General features: G+C 45.4%; 1 protein-coding gene across 2 annotated transcripts in view; it reads right to left on the bottom strand.

Annotated features, from left to right (window-relative positions):
- Positions 1-23,888, bottom strand: part of msraa (methionine sulfoxide reductase Aa) — a 488,132-nt gene that overhangs the window by 147,230 nt on the left and 317,014 nt on the right. For both annotated transcript variants that reach the window (XM_070884418.1, XM_070884417.1), the window contains exon 4: positions 14,280-14,384. In XM_070884418.1, the coding sequence (XP_070740519.1) occupies positions 14,280-14,384 (105 nt within the window). The remainder of the gene's footprint in view (positions 1-14,279; positions 14,385-23,888) is intronic.

Below are 23,888 nucleotides of genomic sequence, written 5' to 3'. Positions count from 1 at the left end.
CTTCCCTTTTTTATTTTTACGCCAGACAGGAATGTACAATTGTTGTAATTTATCCATGCGGTCTCTAAATGTCTGCCATTGCCCATCCACAGTCAACCCCTTAAGTATCATTAGCCAATCTATCTTAGACAATTCATGCCTCATACCTTCAAAGTTACCCTTCTTTAAGTTCTGGACCATGGTCTCTGAATTAACTGTTTCATTCTCCATCCTAATGCAGAATTCCACCATATTATGGTCACTCTTCCCCAAGGGGCCTCGCACAATGAGATTGCTAATTAATCCTCTCTCATTACACAACACCCAGTCTAAGATGGCCTCCCCCCTAGTTGGTTCCTCGACATATTGGTCTAGAAAACCATCCCTTATGCACTCCAGGAAATCCTCCTCCACCGTATTGCTTCCAGTTTGGCTGGCCCAATCTATGTGCATATTAAAGTCACCCATTATAACTGCTGCACCTTTATTGCATGCACTCCTAATTTCCTGTTTGATGCCCTCCCCAACATCACTACTACTGTTTGGAGGTCTGTGCACAACTCCCACTAACGATTTTTGCCCTTTAGTGTTATGCAGCTCTACCCATATAGATTCCACATCATCCAAGCTAATGTCTTTCCTAACTATTGCATTAATCTCCTCTTTAACCAGCAATGCTACCCCACCTCCTTTTCCTTTTATTCTATCCTTCCTGAATGTTGAATACTCTTGGATGTTGAGTTCCCAGCCCTGATCATCCTGGAGCCACGTCTCCGTAATCCCAATCACATCATATTTGTTAACATCTATTTGCACAGTTAATTCATCCACCTTATTGCGGATACTCCTTGCATTAAGACACAAAGCCTTCAGGCTTGCTTTTTTAACACCCTTTGTCCTTTTAGAATTTTGCTGTACAGTGGCCCTTTTTGTTCTTTGCCTTGAGTTTCTCTGCCCTCCACTTTTCCTCATCTGCTTTTGCCTCATTTTTGTCTCCCTGCATAGGTTCCCATCCCCCTGCAATATTAGTTTAACTCCTCCCCAACAGCACTAGCAAACACTCCCCCTAGGACATTGGTTCCGGTCCTGCCCAGGTGCAGACTGTCCGGTTTGTACTGGTCCCACCTCCCCCAGAACCGGTTCCAATGCCCCAAGAATTTGAATCCCTCCCTGCTGCACCACTGCTCAAGCCATGTATTCATCTGCGCTATCCTGCGATTCCTACTCTGACTAGCACATGGCACTGGTAGCAATCCCGAGATTACTACTTTTGAGGTCCTACTTTTTAATTTAGCTCCTAGCTCCTTAAATTCTTTTCGTAGGACCTCATCCCTTTTTTTACCTATGTCGTTGGTACCAATGTGCACCACGACAACTGGTTGTTCTCCCTCCTATTTCAGAATGTCCTGCACCCACTCCAAGACATCCTTGACCCTTGCACCAGGGAGGCAACATACCATCCTGGAGTCTCGGTTGCGTCCGCAGAAACGCCTATCTATTCCCCTCACCATCGAATCCCCTATCACTATCGTGCTCCCAATCTTTTTCCTGCCCTCCATACAAGTATTTGTGAAACTTCTTGACCCCAAAAATTAATGCCAAATCTTCCCTTTCAATTTGCGCATAATTACTCTCACTGGCACTGAGAGTGCGTGAAGCAAAAGCAATTGGTCTCTCCTCCCCACTACTTGATACATGAGAGATTACTGCCCCAACTCCATACAGAGAGGCATCACATGCTAGCTTAATCTCCTTAGATATGTCATAGTGAACTAACATGGTGCTCTCTACCAATTTGCTTTTACACCCCTTGAATGCTGTATCGCATTCTTTTGACCCCTTCCAATGGACCTGTTTTTTTCAAAAGTTCATTCAGTGAATGTAATACTGTAGCCAAATTTGATAGGAACTTCCCATAATAGTTCAAAAGACCCAAGAATGAACGAATTTCAGTGACATTCCTGGGAGTGGGTGCATTTCTAATTGCATCCAATTTTTCCATGGTTGGATGTAAACCATCTTTGTTTACTCTATGCCCTAAGTACTCCACTGAGTTTTTAAATAACTCACACTTACGAGCAGACACTCATACTCTGTGCTTCTCTAGCCGTTTGAGGACTTCATTTAATATGTTATTATGAATTTGCCTATTTGGTGCTGAAATTAGTATGTCATCCAAATAACATACTACCCCTTCAATACCTTGCAAAATCTGGTTCATCACCCCTTGGAATATGGCAGGGGCGGAAGACACGCCAAATGGTAGCCTATTAAATATAGGCCTAGATGAGTATTTATAGACCTACATGACTTGGACTCCTCATCTAGTTCAAGCTGTAAGTAGGCATTCATAAGATCCAGTTTTAAGAAGATCTGACCACTTGTCAAGTGTCGTGAACAAATCTTCTATATTTGGCATGTATTGGGGACTTTACCCTCTAGAACCTGGTTTACGGTTTCTTTATAAGCACCACACAACCTTACCTTGCCATCAGACTTGGGTACAACAACAATGGGTGTAGCCCAATTACATTGATCTGTCTTACAAATAATGTTCTCAGTCTCTAGTCTTTTGAGTTCTTGCTTAACTTTCTCCTTGAATGCATATGGTACGGAACGTGGCTTGTAGTAAACCGATCTAGCCTCCTTCTGTACCCTGACACTCGCCTTGAAGCCTTGGATCGGACTGCCCGTTTCGCAGAACATTTTCGGATACTTCTTGGTAACCTCATCCGTTGATGAGAATCTCGCTTCCACACAGAAAATCTTACTCCAATCCAGCTTCAGTGAGCTCAACCAATTTCTTCCTAGTAAGGCAGGCTTGTCTTCTTTCACTACTATTAGAGGCACGTTCTGAAATTGATCTTTATATTTCACCGGCACGGTGATACGACCTACCACAGGAATTTTCTCTCCCGAGTAGCCTCGCAGCTCTATCTTGGATTTCTCCAGTTGGAAATCACGCAATTTGTAACGATATAGTGTCTCCGGTACTACACTCGCAGATGCACCCGTGTCAATTTCCATTGGTATCTTGAATCCCTCAACATCTATGTGGATTTTGATGCTTTCTGGATTACTGTCCGTTAACCTCGTGCTCCTGATGATGTGTAACTCTAACATCTCCTCGTCCTGTTGTTGTTTTTCCATGCTATGTAGTCTCTTGGGATTTCTACTCATAGCTTTGAACGCTGGACTCATAGCTTTGAAAGCTGGTTTACCCGTCATTCGGCATGACTTCGCAAGATGCCCAATCTTTCTACAGAAGAAACACTCTGCCTTCACGTATGGACAACTTTGAACAATGTGTTGTCCCAGGTACCTATAGCACGACTTCGACGCTCTGTTAGAATTTCTAGTTTCTGAGACTTTGGGCCCCCACCGTCTTTTACTTTGAAACTGCAGGTGATTTACCTCGGTTGACTGACGACCGTAATTATTATTTAATTATTGGGAATATTGTTCGGCCATGCCCATCGACCTCGCTGTCTGATAAGCAATCTCAAAAGTCAAGTCATCTGTCGTCAATAACTTCCTTCTGATCGCATCATTTTTCACCCCACAAACAAAATGATCACGTAATGCTCGGTTTTGAAAGTTTCCAAAATTACAGTGCATCGATAGCTTTTTTAATGCTACAATGTAATCAATGATACATTCATCAGTCTTTTGATTCCGAATCCCAAAGCAATAGCTTTCAGTAATTTCTAATGCTTTGGGGTTATAGTGCTGCTCCAGCTTCGTTAAAATTTCTTTAAGCGTTGTGCCCTTTGGCTCGTCAGGCACAAGCAGATTTACAAGGGTTTCGTACAATGCCGGACCTACCACCGATAAGAAGATCGCTTTCTTGCGTTCCAACACAGGCCGGTTCTGGACTGCATTGTCTGGAACTTCGATTATGTTATTTGCAGTGAAATACATTTCTAGCCAATGCACATACACTTTAAAACATTCCCGGTCGTGTCTATATTCCCCCAAATGTCCAATGACACCTGCCATTTTAATCTCTAGCTATTCACACCATGTGCTGTACTTTACCTTGGATTTTGTAGCTTTTTTCCAAAGACAGAAACTTCCAAAGTCTCTCCGTCGGCTGGCTGAATCCTTCACCAACAAAATTTAAGCTTTAAATCATCTGAAAAATCCCATCTCGCTGCCAAATGTGATATATTCACAGAACACAGCACACACAGCTCCTAACATGGCAGGCAGCACTCTCGGAAGCCTCCGGAAATCTGCCTGGTTCCGTTTATTATTAACCCTGCACTTGCAGTACACAATACGTCCACATCCACAGTGTGGCGCTACAAACATTACAAGCTTCCAGACATTACAGGATACAGAGGCACCAGAGGTGGGCACGGGTGGAAATAAGGAGCACAATGTAATTATACATGTGCACAGTGTTAGAAATAACCACTTTAAGGCTATCTCTGGTCACTTTAAATAATCAGGTTCGAGTGCAAACCAATATGGTGGGTACATTAATGGGCTAAAAATGCACCAACCTTGTGCCCGGTTTTTTGGCGAAAAACGGTGTGGCGCAAGATTCAAAGAAATCTTGCAGCGGCGGTTGTTAAATACCGCTGGGGAGAGGACCGCCGCCGTGCAAGACTCGAATAGCAATTGCACTAAAAATTTGGCTCAGTGCGCACCTGTATTCTGTACAAAAAAAAACGTCAGGGAAAAACCCTTGGAGCAGCGGTAAGAATGAAGACCTGCAAAAAAGATAAGTTAAAGTTTTTATTTTTAAATTCTTTTTCAGCGATTCAATAGTTTAATGTCTTGTGAATGTTTTGCCATTTTTTAGTTTTTGCAATTTTTTTTTGTGTTTCTCCTCCCCCCCCGCCACCCCCCCACAGCGGTAATCGGCCTCAGACTAAAGTTGGCGAGGACTGCGGAATCCTCGTGCAACGCCAATTTTTAATCGCTGGCCGCATTTTCTAACGAAACTTAGGCCTTTAAAAAATAGTGGTGTGATGCCAAAAAATATCGCTATCATCAAAAAACGTATTTGGTGATAGCGCAATCCATGTGCGCCATTTTAAAAAATGTTCGGATTTTGGAACATTCCGGATTTTGGAACTCCAGATTTGGGAGGTCAAACCTGTACTAAAAGAAGTACTAAAATCTAACACATATGAAGAAAATGGCTGGAAGAGGTCCAGACTGGGCACCTAGTTTTGCGGATGTTGCATTGAAGGCACTAGTTCAGGCGGTTGACAGGAGATCCTGTTCCTCCCTGGGGAAGAAAGCCCTCCAGGTAATACCTCCAATAGAGAGAAACTAATGAAGAGGGGAATGCCAGAAGCTTAGCTCCCAGTACATGGCTGTAACACCAAAAGAAACTCAATGACCTCACCAGAGTCGTCAAGGTAAAGATACTGCTCTCTTACTCTCTGCTCTCACCTCCTTGCTTTCAGCCTCATTACTCACAATACTCCCCTCCCCTGCTTTCTTTCACTCTCCTACAATCACTGCACCACATTTTAGTATACTTTCTTCTCCTCGTACTCACACACTCACCACTATTACAACTCTCACTTCGCCACATCTCACACTCTGCATACCAACTATTGCACCATGACAGGGACATTCTCTAAACACCTTGCAAAGATGTCATGAATACAATCCCTCCTTTCTTGCACAGGTTTGCACACACCTGTGCCAGGAGGCTGTCATCAAAGGGGACCAAGGCCGCCTCCATATCTTCTTCCCTGTTCGCAACCTTGATGTCATATTTGACTCCAAGATGAGCTTCCGACCACATATTCCCATCATCACGAAGACCACCGACTTCCATCTCCGTAACATTACCTGACTCCATTCCCGATCCATGCCTTTGTTACCTCTAGACTTGGCTATTCCAACATACTCCTGGTCAGCCTCCCATCTTCATCAACTTAAGCTCATCCAAAACTCTGCTCCCCGTATCCTCACTCGCACCAAGTCCCATTCACTCATCATCCCTGTGCTCGCTGACCGACACTGGCTCCCAGTTAAGCAAAGCCTCGATTTTAAAATTCTCATCCTTGTTTTCAAATCCGTCCCTGGCTTCGACCCTTCCTATCTCTGTAACCCCCTCCAGCCCTACAACACTCAGATATCTGCGCTCTTCTAATTCTGGCCTCTTGAGCATCCCTGATTTTAATCGCTCCATCATCGGTGGCCGTGCCTTCAGCTGCCAAGATCCTAAGCTCTGGAATTCTCTCCCTAAACCTCTCCCCGTCACTCTACCTCTCTCTCCTCCTTTAAAACTCTCCTTAAAACCTACCTCTACCAGCTGCACAAGCAAGGCTAACCTTCTCTTTCATTGCAGGTTCGGAAAATATGGAGATATGTCTGCCACTTCGGGGAGAGGAGACCAGCCTTCCTGAAGGTACACTGTCACTTAACCTGACCCTAGCAAGCACTAACTCACGAGATTAGTGCCATGCGTACTAGACTAGAGGCTCGGCTAGAGGAGTGGTCTTCATGAGCTAAATTGCCAAGCATAAATGTGCAGGAGCTAGGGAAGAGGGAATAGGCCGTCACAGGTACCAGCTCAGAGGAAGGCACCATTAGGGCCGAAATTGAGACCAGCCCCAAACGGTCTCAATTTAGAATTTGTTTTTTTATTAAAGAGATTCCGGTGAAATTCAGTACTTCGTTTTTTTTTTCGGTAGGGGCGATGTTGGGGACAACTTTCTCCAGCGGTCTTTTCCCGCTGGGGAAACCTGCCAATGGCACCGACCGGCAGCAGCGGGGATCGCCGCCGGTCGGTAAGGGGTCGGTGCGTGCTCGACGCGGCGGGAACACAGACTGTGCGGAAACCCGTTCCCGCCGCTTCCGGCCCTGGGGCAATTTCGGACGAGTCGGCCTCTGTCTGTCCCCGGTCGGTAAGGCTTCTCCACTCCATTCCCGCCTCTTGGAGGCAGCAATAGAGGGGGGCAATTTTGGCCCCATAATATGTTGGCTCTGCTGCAAAGGACTCAGACACTGACTACGAGGGCCCATGCTATCGCAGAAGGCTGGTAGGCTTACAATAGAAAATGATCGACTGGTAAGCCTGCCAGCGAGCTTGGTCACAATGTTTCAGAGCATGGAGAAATCCAGCTCCAACTTGAGTCAGGGTTTCCTGCAGAGTGGTGAGGCCATTCGGGCCAACATGGATCGAGTCACCAGCTCCATGAACACAACAGTGGCGCCTACCATGATGGAGCCTCTGCTGACAGCGATCACTGCTGCCATCCTGGCTCTGGGAGCCTGTGTTGACAGGGGCTCAGGATGACAGCAATCCTGCTCTCTCACCACCCACTCCGCCATCTCCCAAGCTATAGCCACTGGTGTAGCATTTCGCAGGAGCACTAGGATAGGTAAATGGGCATGGAAGTCAGGCACCAAGAGGTTGCAAAAGGGTGATTCTTAATTATTTCTGTTAACTATTAGAGACAGTTGGAATTGAGCTGTGGCAAATGAGTTTTTTGTTCTGGATTTGGTGTTGGTGTTTATATTTATAGTTAAGTGCGGGTAAGACCCATACGGCTGGACTGAAGGAAAGCAATTGGATGGTGGATGGTGTATTGGAAATAGGAAGGATGTTAGAGGAGCTGCTATCTAAGAGCGCTGGCAGCTAGGGGCACTGGCAGTCGATGCTGCTCCTGCTGCATTTCTTGCTGCCCTGATGGTGGTAAGGGCTAGTCCCTCATGCTGGTAAAGGTATGGAACATATACTAGATGACCACAATCTGGATACCTGCTCAGGGCTGTACTGCAAAACTCCTCCCGAATATTCCAGGCAACAGAAGCATTGGTTGAGCTCGCTGACTGTCTGATCGATGAGGTTTCTGGTGGCAGAATGGCACTCGTTGTAGGCCAGCTCTGCAGCTGTGACCGGGTTCCTGACAGGACTCATGAGCCAAGTCTGAAGGGGATAGCCCTTGTCGCCCAGTAGACAGCCAGAAACCTGAGAGCATGGTACGAATAAAGATGGCATAGAGGACTGGTGCAGGATGAACGAAACATGACTGCAGCCAGGAAACTGGGCACAGATCTCCATGATGCACTGCCTGTGATTGCAAACAAACTGGACATTGAGGGAGTGGTTATTTATAATGATGCCAGAATCGTGATAAGGTACACAAAAAACAATTTGGGTGCTGTCTATGGCACGTGGGACCTTGGTGAAGCTTGTAATCAGGGAAAAGCCTGGTCTACTCACGTCCTGCTTCGCTCGGTCAATGGGGAAAGAGATGTCGATGTTTCTCCTGGCTTACAAGCTTTGGTGACCTCCCTGAAAAAACAGTGGACTGCAAACTGGGTGATGTTGCTGATGTCATCTGCTGCAGCCTGAACAAATTCTGTTACATAAATCTTAAGGGACACAGTGACCTTGACAGCCAAAAGTAGTGCTGTTCATGCCTTGGTGACTGCAGCAGGTGACAGCTTCCTTTGTGAAGCAAGGCCCCTCACATATTGCTCCTTCGTGAAGTTCAGGTAGGAGAAGTGCTCCCTGAAGACGTGCAATGGTATGGTCTCCTGCGCAGTGCTCTCCTCCCTGTTCTCCTCCGCTCTCCTGTCTTCTTGGCTGCTCTCTCTCCTCCTCCAGACCCAAAGACAGCCCTACCAGACCATCCGTGACGACAGTGAAATTGTTTTGAAAGTGATACGTCCTTACCAAACAGTATAAAAGCACACGAGGCCTATGCTTGAGAGAAGGTCAGTCTGTGACCTGTCCTTTATTCCTTAGCACTCAAGTGATGAAGGTGGGTGGAGCTTCCCCTTTTATATCTGAAGGTCCAGGTTAGGAGTGTCTCCCACAAGTTCACCACCTAGTGGTCAGTGTTCTCACAGTGTACAACTTAGTTCAGATTATACATGGGTTACAATGCTGGTTGAATACATGACATCACCTCCCCCCCCAAAGTCTTATTGGGATCACCGGTTTAGTCTCTCTGGTGGTTTACGCTCCCTTGTAGAACGCCTGAGTTGGGGCTCCGGTTGTTGGGCGCTGGCCTGAGTGTCTGCTGTTTGCGGTGCCTCAGGCCTATCCAGACTGCCCACAGTGACTGGGCTCTCCTCCCTTTGGTTCCGGTGTTCGGTCACCTGTGGTGGAGTGAACTCTATATCGTGTTCTTCCTCTGCTTCTTCTATGGGGTTGCTGAACCTCGTTTTTGTTTGATCCACATGTTTGCGGCAGATTTGTCCATTGGTAAGTTTAACTACCAGAATCTTATTTCCCTCTTTGGCAATCACAGTGCCTGCGAGCCATTTGGGCCCTGCAGCGTAGTTGAGGACAAAAACAGCGTCATTTACATCAATACATCACGCCCTCGCAGTCCTGTCATGGTAGTCATATTGTGACTGGCGCCTGCTCTCGACAATTTCTTTCATGGTGGGGTGTAAGGGATAACCGGGTTTTGAGCATCCTTTTCATTAGCAGCTCTGCGGGTGGAACCCCTGTGAGCGAGTGTGGTTGGGATCTGTAGGCCAACAGGAGGCGTGATAAGCGGCTTTGTAGGGAACCCCCTTGAATTCTGAGCATCCCCTGTTTGATTATCTGCCCTGCTCGTTCTGCCTGGCCGTTTGAGGCTGGCTTGAACGGTGCCGTTCTGACATGGTTAATTCCATTGCCTGCCATGAAGTCCTGGAATTCAGTGCTTGTGAAGCATGAGCCATTGTCGCTGACCAAGATGTCCAGTAGACCGTGGGCGGCGAACATTGCCCATAGACTTTCTACCGTGGCAGAGGATGTGCTTGAATTTAAAATGTCACACTCGATCCATTTGGAGTAGGCGTCGACTACAACCAAAAACATTTTTCCCACGAAAGGACCTGCATAGTCCACATGGATGCGTGACCATGGCTTGGCGGGCCAGGACCAGGGGCTAAGGGGGGCTTCCCTGGGCGCATTGCCCAGCTGGGCACACGTGTTGCACCTGCGAACACAAAGTTCCAGGTCTGCATCTATCCCTGGCCACCAAACATGTGACCTGGCAATTGCCTTCATCATGACAATGCCCAGGTGCTCATTGTGGAGTTCTCTGATGAACACCTCTCTGCCCATCTGGGGCATGATTACGTGGTTTCCCCACAGTGGGCAATCGGCCTGAATTGAGAGTTCATCCCTGCACCTGTGAAATGGTTTAAATTCCTCAGGGCATGCCCTGTACGTGGTTGCCCAGTCCCCATTCAGGACACATTTCTTGACTAGAGACAATAGCGGGTCTCTATTTGTCCAGACTTTAATCTGACGGGCTGTCACGGGTGAGCCTTCGCTTCCGAAAGCTTCAACAGCCATGACCATCTCAGCAGCATGCTCGGTAGCCCCCTCAGTGGTGGCTAGTGGGAGCCTGCCGAGTGCATCGGCGCAATTTTCAGTGCCCAGTCGGTGCCGAATTGTGTAGTCAGAGGCGGCTAACGTGAGTGCCCACCTCTGTATGCGGGCCGATGCATTTGCATTTATGGCCTTGTTGTCGGCCAAAAGGGACGTTAGGGGTTTGTGATCTGTCTCCAGCTCAAATTTCCTGCCAAACAGGTACTGGTGCATTTTCTTTACCGCATATACACATGCGAGCGCCTCCTTTTCTACCATCCCGTAGCCCCTTTCTGCCTGGGACAGACTTCTGGAGGCATAAGCTACCGGCTGTAACTGACCCTTGGCATTGGCATGCTGCAACACACACCCGACACCATAGGACGACGCATCGCACGTTAACACAAGTTCATACATGGGTCATATAGCGATAACAGATTGTTGGAACATAACAAATTGCGTGCTTTATTAAAAGCACTTCCCTGGCTGTCCCCCCAGAACCATTCGCAACCTTTGCGTAGGAGCACGTGTAGCGGCTCTAGCAGCGTGCTCAATTTGGGAAGAAAGTTACCAAAATAGTTCAGGAGCCCCAGGAATGAACGCAGCTCCGTCGTGTTACGGGGTCTGGGTGCTCTCTGGATCGCTTCCGTCTTGGACGCAGTAGGGCTGATTCCGTCTGCTGCTACCCTCATCCCCAGGAATTCTACCTCTGGAGCTAGGAAGACGCACTTCGCCTTTTTCAGTCGCAGCCCTACCCGGTCCAGTCTGCGTAGCACCTCCTCCAGGTTGTGGAGGTGTTCTTCATTATCGTAGCCCGTGATGAGGATGTCGTCCTGAAAAACCACCGTCCCTGGAATCGACTTGAGGAGGCTTTCCATATTTCGTTGGAAGATTGCGGCGGCCGAGTGAATCCCGAACCGACATCTGTTATACTCAAACAACCTCTTGTGTGTCGTGATGGTGGTCAGCTTCTTCGACTCACTCGCCAGCTCCTGGGTCATGTAAGCTGAGGTCAGGTCCAATTTTGAAAAAAGTTTGCTATCAGATAGTGTTGCAAAGAGGTCCTCCGCTCTCGGTAGCGGGTACTGGTCTTGGAGTGATACCCGATTGATGGTGGCCTTGTAATCACCACATATCCTGACCGACCCATCCGCCTTGAGCACCGGCACAATCGGGCTCGCCCAGTCACTGAATTCGACTGGCAAGATGATGCCTTCCCTCAGCAGGCGGTCCAATTCGCCTTCTATCTTTTCTCGCATCACGTACGGCACCGCTCTGGCCTTGTGGTGTACTGGCCTGGCATCCGGGTTTATGTGAATCACTACCTTAGCCCCCATGAAAGTGCCAATGCCGGGTTGAAATAATGAGTCAAATTTGTCCAGGATCTGTGAGCATGATACTCGCTCCACAGAGGAAATTGCATTGACATCGCCCTATTTCCAGTTCATGACAGCAAGCCAACTCCTCCCCAGTAGTGCGGGACCGTTCCCCGGGACAACCCAGAGTGGCAATCTGTTCTCCGAATCTTTGTGGGTCACGACTACCGTGGCGCTGCCTAGCACCGGAATGATCTCCTTTGTGTACATCCGTAGCTGTGCGTCAATCGGCGATAATTTTGGCCTCCTGGCCTTGGACGCCCACAACTTTTCGAACTGTTTGATACCCATCAGGGACTGGCTGGCCCCCGTGTCTAGCACCATTGATACTGGGATGCCATTGAGGAGCACTTTCATCATTATCGGTGGCGTCCTGGTGTATGAAATGTATACGTGTTCCACATGAACTCGCTGAACTTCAGCTTCCAGTGATTTCCCCCAGCGTTCATTTCTGCAGGTATTTTGCTCATCTTTGCAAACTCCGGCTGAGTGTGTGCCTCCACGCCTCCAACATGAGCTGCTGTTGGAAACAAAAGGTCCCTTTGCCAGTCGATCGTCCCTGACTGCCCCTGTGATTGTCCTTGAGTGCGCCATTAACAGGTGTTGATGGCCCCATTACTGGCCGCATTGTCCCTTGCAATGGCGTGAATCGCCGTTCAGCTTGCCATTGTCTCTGTCGAACTCCCCCTCTGGGTTCGACTACATGTTGGGGCATGCCCGATTGCCCTTGTCTGCCTGGAGAACTGTGTGCTGCTTTAACAATGTTGAATCTCTGTCCCAACCATTCCTTAACACAGTACCTCTCGTCTGTTCTGCTAGTGGCCATGCTCGCATGGTCTAAATCCCATCCTCGTCGCCATTGATACGTCCTTACTATACAGTATAAATGCACACGAGGCCCATGCTTGAGAGGTCAGTCTGTGACCTGTCCTTTATTCCTTAGCACTCAAGTGATGGAATTGGGTGGTCTAGGTTAGGAGTGTCTCCCACAAGTTCACCACCTAGTGGTCAGTGTTCTCACAGTGTACAACTTAGGTCAGATTATACATGGGCTACAATGCTGGTTGAATACATGACAGAAAGCAGCCAAAAGAAGTGCAGCACCAGAAAACACTTCTCATTAGAAGCCATAATTAATTTATAGCAATCAGAAAATAGACCCAAAAAGAATAAGAGGTTAACCAGCAGCATAAAAGGACAGACCAGAAACTAATCTGTGTGAAGTGGATGAGCCCTTTGAATTGGGACCTTATTGCCTGTTAGCGTGATGACTTGCTGAGCATATTTATCATGTGGCGAGTCAAGCGCTGGGCAAACCAATTTCAGAAAAAGGTCTAACAACAAGCATAAGTCCCTCATTTAAAGATTTGAATTACCATTTTACATTCGTCCGATGTGCGCCCTGGACACCTAGGGAGGAACATGATCCAATTCAGTGGGCAGAAAGATGGGTGCGTACATTACCCACCATGTTGGACATCCGGTGTCCATTTTCCACCTGTAAACCAGGTACTGTGGCAATGAATTTCTAGGCCCCCTCTTTTGTCATTAGGAGGGGGCATAAAGATGCTATGGGGAGGTACTTTAAAAAGAACACTATGAATAACAAAACAGTTTATCAGACACATTTCCTTGATTCTACATTTTAACATTTCAATTTTGCAATATCACTTTTTTACTATAATAGACAATCCAAGCATTATTTGAAAACTGTAAAGAAAATCCAATACTCAGCCGATTAATCCCCTCAGCATCACCCCTCGCTAGCACTTACATACCCATCATTTATTTCATGGTATCAACCCACTGGGGTCACAAGAAGTTTATGATATAGGAACCATCAGTAAAAGTGAAGGTTATTTTAACTTGATTTATGGCCTTGGTTCGAGGCTTGAGTTGTGACTGCAGCAGGTGACAGCTTCCTTTGTGAAGCAAGGCCCCTCATACATTGCTCCTTCGTGAAGTTCAGGTAGGAGAAGTGCTCCCTGAAGATGTGCAATGGTATGGTCTCCTGCGCAGTGCTCTCCTCCCTGTTCTCCTCCTCTCTCCTGTCTTCTTGGCTGCTCCTTCTCCTCCTCCAGACCCAAAGACAGCAACTTGCATTTATATAGCGCCTTTAACGTAGTGAAATGTCCCAAGGAGCGTTATCAAACAGAATTTGACACCGAACAACATAAGAAGAAATGAGGAGATATTAGGATATTAGCTTGGTCAAAGAGGTAGGTTTTAAGGAGTGTCTTAAAGGAAGAGAGAGAGGTGAAGAGGTTTCGGGAGCGAATTCCAGAGCTTAGGGCCAAGGCAGCTAAAGAGATGGCTGCCAATAGGTGAGCGATTAAAATTAGTTAGGAAGGTGAAAATAAACTGTATTGCAGACTCATACATGGACTATGTCAATGTTTACTGTTCAGCTTTGAAGTATCTCTTCAAAGCAATGTTAACACCTCTGAGTTGAGCAGTCACAATATTGTTTCTGGTTCAATTGCCTCAAATTTTGAAAAAAATCTCCGCCTTTTCATTTTTTTTCTTTCACGTTGCTTGGACCACATGTGGTTTCAAGGTTCATTTGAAACACTAATTACCACAGCAGTAATTAGGAGTATAATGAGGAGCTGGTTTATTCATTACTGTACCTTGTGTTGGATTGTGGCTCTCCCAGAAGACCTTCAGCAGTTTTTCAAAGCTGATTTTGTCTGGATAGTACACAACTCGCACTACTTCTGCGTGGCCAGTCATCCCTATAGAAAGACAAGACAATGCTAATTCAGGAGACTGCTGATAAGCCTATAGCTGCTGCTTGTTATTTTTACTGCAAGCTCAAATTAAAGACAGCAGAAATGTAATCTCTTGCACACCATAATGCCCTCATGAAATAGCAATTTGTTACTTTGTTTGAACCGAAGCAGTTTGTAATGTTTTAAGTTCATGGAATTAATCATTTTATGGACAGAGGTAAATATGTTGTAAATTGCCTCCATGAGAAATCCAGCAATGTAGTTCACAGCAATTGTAATGAAATCTTTTTTATGTTATAAATTTGTTTATAATTAGTTAGAAAAAATGTTGAGAATATAGTACTGTACCATAATGCCTCACCAATAATATACAGTATTCTGCACAACTGTTCATGCTTAGTACCGGTACCTGTATATGGGAGGATTACCAACAAGATAATCCATTGTTTACTCAGCATCTATCTCTCATAAAAAACACTCTCATTCAGTAGATTAACATAATTAGGCACTAAGAGATGGAGCTAGTTAGCTTTTGAAAGGGCAATGGGCGAGAACAGAACCAAATAAAAAGATTAAAAGGTTGGCATTTAAGCATTTCAGTGGTAGTTTTAGTTGAAAGGGTCTCGGAGGCATAAACAGTAGTTTTCTCTTTATTCAACAATCAAACCTAAATTCATATTTGAAATTTTAGAAATCCCTGTTATCACCCAACTCTAAAATATTCCAAACAATGCATTAATTTCATAAGGCGTACAGATCAATATTAAAATGCAACTTCCAAACAGTGGCAAAATAGTTTATAAATCAGGCCTGTAGTAGTTACTATGGGCCCAAATTTGGCCAGTAGAGATTTCTGGTGCACTCACCAGAGGTGCGCCACATTTCTACACTGATTAGGGCGCCAAAAATCTTCGGGCCGAGTTTGGCCGTTCCCCAGCCTCTCCTCGATGGTGGCGTAGCGTGGCCACTGGATTCGGAGGCGGAGCCAGGTCCCGGCGCTGAAAACAGTGCCGGGATCTCTGCACATGCACGCTAGAGTGTGCGCGCATGTGCAGTAGTTCCTCGCCCCCAGAATCTCTGCATGTGCTGCAGGCTGTGTGGGAGGGGCCCAAAGCGCGCCACCCCTATCCCTGGCCGAATGGTCTCCCTCATCGGCAGCCCGCTGAAGGTAGGACCTCTATTTTTTTACTTGTTTATTTATTTATTGATTGATTGATTGATTATGTGGTCCATTTTTCATTTTACTTTCTGGGTTGCATGGGATCTCTTGAGACCCCAGTTTAAGTTCACTAAAGAGATTCTGAGCTTTCTCTGAGTTTTAACGGCACATGCGTGCAAGTTGCGTTGCAGTCAGTAGGAGGTTGAGGGTATATCACCGGGAGCAGATCTACACAGTGAGGAAGAACCGATTTGCCGACCTTTTTATTTGTTATTGATCGATTGCTTATTACTTTGGTCTTGGTGCTTTAGGTGCAGGGTTCCTTCTATTTTTTATTTGTTAATTAATTGCTTATTACTTTTTGTGCTTTGTAAGTCTTGGTGCTAGGTGCAAGTCCTCTCAGCTTCCTTGTATTTTTTATTTGTTACTGAATGCTTATTTTTGTGCTTTATTTAGTGCTTGGTGCTTTAAATGTACTGCTTTGTTTAGTGCTTGGTGCTTTGTGTGTATTTACCTGTGCAGATTTCTTAACTCTCCGCAAGGTTTTTCTGTGCGGCCACAAGTGGCCACATACGCTGGCCTAAATTAGTTTGGAGTAACTATTAGCTGTCCAAACTAGCTTAAATGGCCAAAACAGGCGTAGGTGGCTGGTAACACCCCCTTTTGGAAAAAAAACTAAACTAAAAAAAAATCCTAACCAACTCACTTACACTGGAACAAATTAAATGTGCAGAATTGCGATTTTTAAGATACTCCAAAAAAATCAAGTTGCTCCAAAAAAAAACAGAGCAACTCCTAGCCAAATTTGGGCCCCTGATATATGACAGTTCCATTCTGTTTGAATTGACCACTCAATTCTATCCCTTTGCCTATACCTTGAACCTTAAATGTGAACCCGTTCATGGATAAACACCACATTATAGTCCAAAACCTATACTATGGTGCAAAGTGGGTAAGGAGGCAGGTGCAAAGTAGATGATATTGATTCAGGATGTTGCAAAGTGTTATAGAATTCTAAAATTACAAATGGAATTTTGTAACAGTTTCCAACATCCTGAATCAATATCACCTAAATCCAAGCCAACTTCTAACTGCTCATCAGGAGGCGGGAGATTTTACTAACAGCTAATGTTCCAATAAGTGCTTTACACCTTTTACGTGATTCGTTTTAATTTGAAACAAATTTAAAGTCAGAGCTACAGTGAAAATGAAACTTTCCATTACTCAATTCTTGCTAAAGGTGTCATTTGGCAGTATTCCCACCACAGTTCCAGGTCTTGGGAAGACACCAGATTGAATCTTTACTGCAGCTGTGAAGGCTGGATGCGGGCTGCAGCTTGTAACTTTACAAAGGCAGCATGCTGTGAATTAAAGAAATGCAGGGAGGAGTACCAACATAGATATTACGCCGTGATAAAATTACTTCCGTTTGACATAGTATACAATGATGCCCCCCAATTTTTCTTAACTTAGCAAGGCCCGTGTTTAAGGTGAGCCGATTTAGAGTGCACTGCTCTGCAGGAACTAATTGTTAGAGAAATACTGTTTCTTTTTTGCTTATGAATAATCCTCCTCATACCATCTACCTTAACCAGGAATATCCAGCCTACAGACTTTGTCATCCATACCATCAATGCTGTCCCTTGGTTGGCCCTGCCATGAGGCATTTTTGAGAGATGTGGCAAGGGATTCTCACATGACCACTCTACCCCAAATAATCTCAGTAGAACAAAAGCAAAATACTGCGGATGCTGGAGAAATCGGAAATAAAAACAGGAAATGCTGGAAATACTCAGCATGGGGCTGGAAATTCGCCAACCTTGCGCCCGTTTTTTCGGCGATATTTTGCTGTTTTTGGCGAAAAATGGTGATCCGCTAGTTTTGCTGAAGTCTTGCGCGGCGGTTTTTCAATACCACTGAAAAGCGGACCGCCAGCATGCAAGACTGGAAATACCACTATTGCTTTAAATTTGACTTTTGGCACACCCGTATTCTGGGTGAAAAAAAACGCCCAAGAAAAACCTGCGTTGCAGCCCCAAGAACAGCAGTAAGTATGAAGACCTACAAAAAGGCAAGTTAAAGTTTTTATTTTTTAATTCTTTCAGTGATTCAATAGTTAAGTGTCTTGTGAATGTTTTGTGAATTTTTAGTTTTTGCAATTTTTGTGTGTGTTTCTCCCGCTCCCAAACAGCGGTAATCGGCGTCGAACTAAAGTTGGCAGGGACCGCGGTTTCCGCCGCGAATCCACGTGCAACGCCGGTTTTTACCGCAGGGCGCATTTTCTAACGAAACTTAGGCCTTTAAAAACTGGCGGCGTTATTAACGATATTTTTGGCGAAAACTGCCGAAAAAATACTGCTTTCACCAAAAAACGAATTTCAAGCCCATGATCTCTGTTTCTCTCCCCACATAAGCTGTCTGACTTGCTGAGTATTTCCAGGTCCTCGACCTGAAACGTTAACTCTGTTTCTCTTTCCACAAATGCTGCCTGATCTGCTGAGTATTTCCAGCATTTTCTGTTTTGATCTCAGTAGAAGCTTGAATATCAATATAACAGAAGATTAAGAAAAACTAAGGATTACAGTCATCGAGTCAAAGAGTGCCGATGACTAAAAGTATGATACACCAATGCACAATAATAAAGAAACTTTAGTCCCCCTAAAGTCCTGTGAGGACACAAACATTTCCTCACCCACCACAATATTGTAAACTCCAATTTACCATATTCCACGAAGCAGCTCAGCAGTGATTAGAGTCGGACCTCCAGTCTGTGCACTGTAAGCGTAATTTCATCGAAGCGCAAAGTTTTGCAATCCATGTACAAAATATAAACTTAATGGCCAGATTATATATATATATATAATATTTTTTTCCAACTCTACCAACATTCTAGTGTTACTAGTTACCAAAGTAGCTTAGTTTAATTTGTCTGTTCACTGACCACACAAACCAGTCAGTGTAAATATTGTACTTCTAAGCTTACTAATCTTCTAACATTTGCTATGGTCAATATAAAATATTGGACTGCCCAGTCATCATCATAGGCAGTCCGTCAAAATGGACTTGCAAGACTTGCTTCCACTCAAAGTGAGTTCTCAGGTGGCTGTACAGTCCAATGCAGGAATTACAGTCTCTGTAACAGGTGGGGCAGACAGTGGTTGAAGGAAAGAGTGGATGGGGAGTCTGGTTTTCCGCACGCTCCTTCCGTTCTCTGCGCTTGATTTCTGCATGGTCTCGGCGACGAGACTCGAGGTGCTCAGCACCCTCCCGGATGCTCTTCCCCCACTTTGGGCGGTCTTGGGCCAGGGATTCCCAGGTGCCAGTGGGTGTTGCACGTTATCAAGGAGGCTTTGAGGGTGTCCTTGAAACGTTTCCACATCTCGCAACATGCTACCTGCCACCATCTCATCAAAACCCCAGCCCTGCACGAGATAGAAAAGGCCATCCGTCAGCTCAAGAACAAGGCAGATGGAATCCCCGCTGAGGCACTAAAGTATGGTGGAGAAGCACTATTGGCACGAATGCATGACCTCATCGCTCTTATCTGGAAGGAGGCGAGCATGCCAGGAGATCTGAGAGATCATCATAGGCAGTCCCTCGGAATCGAGGAAGACTTGCTTCCACTACTAAAGTGAGTTCTCTGGTGGCTGAACTGTCCAACACGAGAGCTACAGACCCTGTCACAGGTAGGACAGACATTCGTCGAGGGAAGGGAGGGGGGGCGTGGGACTGATTTGCCGCACGCTCCTTCCGCTGCCTGTGCCTGACCTCTTCACGCTCACAGCGCTGAGATTCGAAGAGCTCAACGCCCTCCAGGATGCACTTTCTCCACCTAGGGCAGTCTTCGGCCAGGGTCTCCCAGGTGTCAGTGGTGATGTCGCACTTCACCAGGGAGGCTTTGAGGGTGTCCTTATAATGTTTCCGCTGCCCACCTTTGGCTCGTTTGCCATGAAGGAGCTCCACATAGAGCATTTGCTTAGGAAGTCTCGTGTCTGGCTTGCGAACTAAGTGGCCTGCTCAGCGAAGCTGATCGAGTGTGGTTCGTGCTTCAATGCTGGGGACGTTAGCCTGGGCGAGGACACTGATGTTGGTGCATCTGTCCTCCCAGGGGATTTGCAGGATCTTGCGGAGACATTGTTGGTGATATATCTCCAGTGACTTGAGGTGTCTTCTGTACATTGTCCATGCCTCTGAGTCATACAGAAGGGCGGGTATTACTACAGCCCTGTAGACCATGAGCTTGGTGATAGGTTTGAGAGCCTGGTCTTCGAACACTCTTTTCCTCAGGTGGCCGAAGGCTGCACTGGCGCACTGGAGGCGATGTTGAATCTCCGCATCAATGTCTGCCTTTGTTGACAAGAGGCTCCCGGAGGTATGGGAAGTGGTCCACGTTTTCGAGGGCTGTGCCGTGAATCTTCATGACTGGGGGGCAGTGCTGTGCGGCGAGGACAGGCTGGTGGAGGACCTTTGTCTTACGGATTTCAGAAATGCTGTAATCATGACTATCTTCAAAAAAGGGGACAAGTACGACTGTGACAACTATGGCGGAATCTCCCTGCTGTCGGCCACTGGGAAAGTCATTGCAAGAATCCTCCTCAATCATCTTCTCCAGGTGGCTGAAGAGCTCCTCCCAGAGTCACAATGCGGATTCCGTCCACTAAGGGGTACAACGGACATGATCTTCACTGCGCGACAACTACAAGAGAAATGCAGAGAACAGCACCAACCCTTGTATATGGCCTTCTTTGACCTCACAAAAGCCTTTGACACTGACAACCGTGAGGCTATTGGACCTCCGTTTCAGCTGCCCCCAAAAGTTTGTCACCATCCTCCGCCTGCTCCACGACGACATGCAAGCCGTGATCCTAACCAACGGATCCATCACAGACTCAATCCACTGTCCAGTAGCTACGTTGCTGCAGCATTGCACTCTGTCAGAGACCCAAGGAGAATTAGACATTCCCATTTACACTAAACCAGTATCAATATATAGATTATATGTATTATTATAGTTGCAACTTTGGTTTATAATTTCTGCTCATTACAGAGTCTTAGTCTACACTGTCAGAATTTCATTGACAAAGAAGTTGCCTGAATACATCAATGTTCTTCAATACAGAGTTAAGGGAATGGTGAAGGGGTAATAAGGACTGTTAAGAATGAGAGACTTTTTCTGACTTTTCAGGTAAGGTGATTGAGGAGATCACCGAAAGCACTACCCAATCAACTGCCCCCTGGCCTGTCCAGCTAACAATGTGTTCTAATGGCCCTCTCTCTTGTTGTTCTCCCTCTCCATCATCCAATTCTTACCTCTTCTTGTTGTTGTGCAAACTCTAATGTTCCACTTTGTTCCTGCTCATAAGTCTTTTTCCTCTGCTGCAGCTTTTGCACCCTCAGGTACCTCCCAGTACTTGTTCCATTATTCACTCGTTCCTGTCTTCACATTCCCACCTTAAAGCATTTAAGTGTAAATTTTCTGCTTCTTAAGATTAATGGATGAAAAATCACGGGCTGGGAGAGCACAGTTTACTGCTTTGCACTCCTGGCCTGTGCCAGGAGATTAGTGAGTTTATCTACATAAATAGTTTTTAATAAACATAAGTTTCCATAAACAAACAAAAAATGCCTTTTAAAATGCTGAAGAGTTCATTATTTTTACATTTTCCAAATTTTCATGCCTATCTAAAAATTCCATAAGTCTCAAAAATGTTCAAAAGAGATAGGTTTTCAAAAATAATTTTTAACAGCAATCCATGCTCTATAAACAATCAACAAAGGAACCACAATCGCAGGTGCTTCTGTCACACATGTGCTCCTCTATACAGATGTTACCCGCCTGTTGTTAACAAATTTAAATGAATATCAGCCTAACCTGCAATAAAGTTTTGGCAGTTCAATGTGCAGTGCATTTCAAAGTCCTTAGGAAAAAGCAAAGAAATTCAGAAATCTGCACAGGATGAGGAGCTACACACTGCTACCTGTTGGGTAGAATGCGCTTCTAGTTGAGATTAATGCGGTGCATGTTTGAAGAGCTTTCAGTTCACAAATTAATATAGTGTGTCTGGATTTAGATCCCAGAAAAAGGAACTGAATCATGTGACATATTTGAAGTCCGTCAAACTACTTGTATTTTCATATTTAAAATATCGAACTCTTGCAAGAGAATTGATTTGGTTTAAAAGACAGAATTAGAGTAGGTTCTCAAATGTTGGAAAATATATTAATAAAATGCCAAAAATCAATTTTTTCTGAGGGGCTTGACCTTCATGCCTTTAACTCTCATAGAAACATAGAAAATACGTGCGGGAGTAAGCCATTCGGCCCTTTGAGCCTGCACCACCATTCAATATGATCATGGCTGATCATGCAACTTCAGTACCCCATTCCTGCTTTCTTTCCATACCCCTTGATCCCTTTAGCTATAAGGGCCACATCTAACTCCCTTTTGAATATATCTAACGAACTGGCCTCAATAACACTCTGTGGTAGAGAAATCCACAGGCTCACAATTCTCTGAGTGAAGAAGTTTCTCCTCATCTCGGTCCTAAATGGCTTCCCTTTTATCCTTAGACTGTGACCCCTGGTTCTGGACTTCCGCAACATCGGGAACATTCTTCCTGCATCTAACCTGTACAATCTCGTCAGAATTTTATATGTTTCTATGAGGTCCCCTCTCATTCTTCTAAATTCCAGTGAATATAAGCCTAGTCGATCCAGTCTTTCTTCATATGTCAGTCTTGCCATCCCGGGAATCAGTCTGGTGAACTTTTGCTGCACTCCCTCAATAGCAAGAATGTCCTTCCTCAGATTAGGAGACCAAAACAGTACACAATATTCAAGGTGTGGCCTCACCAAGGCCCTGTACAACTGTAATAAGACCTCCTTGTTCCTGCACTCAAATCCTCACGCTATGAAGGCCAACATGCCATTTGCCTTCTTCACTGCCTGCTGTACCTGCATGCCAACTTTCAATGACTGATGTACCATGACACCCAGATCTCATTGCACCTCTCCTTTTCCTAATCTGTCACCATTCAGATAATATTCTGTCTTCCTGTGTTTGCCACCAAATTGGATAACCTCAGATTTATCCACATTATACTGCATCTGCCATGCATTTGCCCACTCACCTAACCTGTCCAAGTCACCCTGCAGCCTCTTAGCATCCTCCTCACAGCTCACACTGCCACCCAGCTTAGTGCCATCTGCAAACTTGGAGATATTACATTCAATTCCTTCGTCTAAATCATTGATGTATATTGTAAGTAGCTGGGGTCCCAGCACTGAACCTTGCGGTACCCCACTAGTCACTGCCTGCCATTCTGAAAAAGACCCGTTTATTCCTTCTCTTTGCTTCCTGTCTGCCAACCAGTTCTCTACCCACGTCAATACATTATCCCCAATACCATGTGCTTTAATTTTGCACACTAATCTCTTGTGTGGGACCTTGTCAAAAGCCTTTTGAAAGTCCAAATACACCACATTCACTGGTTCTCCCTTGTCCACTCTACTAGTTACATCCTCAAAAAATTACAGAAGATTTGTCAAGCATGATTTCCCTTTCATAAATCCATGCTGACTTGGACCTATCCTGTCATTGCTTTCCAAATGCGCTGCTATTACATCTTTAATAATTGATGTCAACATTTTCGCCACTACTGATGTCAGGCTAACTGGTCTATAATTCCCTGTTTTCTCTCTCCCTCCTTTTTTAAAAAGTGGTGTTACATTAGCTACCCTCCAATCCATAGAAACTGATCCAGCGTCTATAGAATGTTGGAAAATGACCACCAATGCATCCACTATTTCTAGGGCCACTTCCTTAAGTACTCTGTGACGCAGACTATCAGGCCCTGGGGATTTATCAGCCTTCAATCCCATCAATTTCCCTAACACACCCTATCAGTGATTTTTAAATTCACCATTTCTGCTAAACAGCACTTCTGTGTAACATCAGAACATAAGAAATAGAAGCAGATGTAGGCCATTTTGCCACTCATGATCTGATCTTGGCCTCAACTCCACTTTCCTGCCCGCTCCCCATAACCCTTGACTCCTCTGTAGTTCAAAAATGTAAGTTTACTTTATCCCCCAGCAATAAAAACGCTGGGTACTGAAAGTGCAACTCAAGATACGACAAGCCTGTATCCCGCTGGACTTTCAGTCTAACTCTTTGTCTTGCAGCATCATAAGGCTTGTTTTTCATACTTCAATTTTTTGGGACTATCAGCTATTTTGAAGCTATTGGCTAGCTTTTGGTAGTTATCTAGATTGGCATGTATGATATTGACGTTACTGCTAATTAAAGTAGCTCGCAGTGACAGGAGATTTCACAGAATTTGAGATTA

Source organism: Pristiophorus japonicus, chromosome 7, assembly GCF_044704955.1.
Source record: "Pristiophorus japonicus isolate sPriJap1 chromosome 7, sPriJap1.hap1, whole genome shotgun sequence".
NCBI lineage: Eukaryota > Metazoa > Chordata > Chondrichthyes > Pristiophoridae > Pristiophorus > Pristiophorus japonicus.
This window is presented reverse-complemented; position numbering and strand designations above follow the sequence as displayed.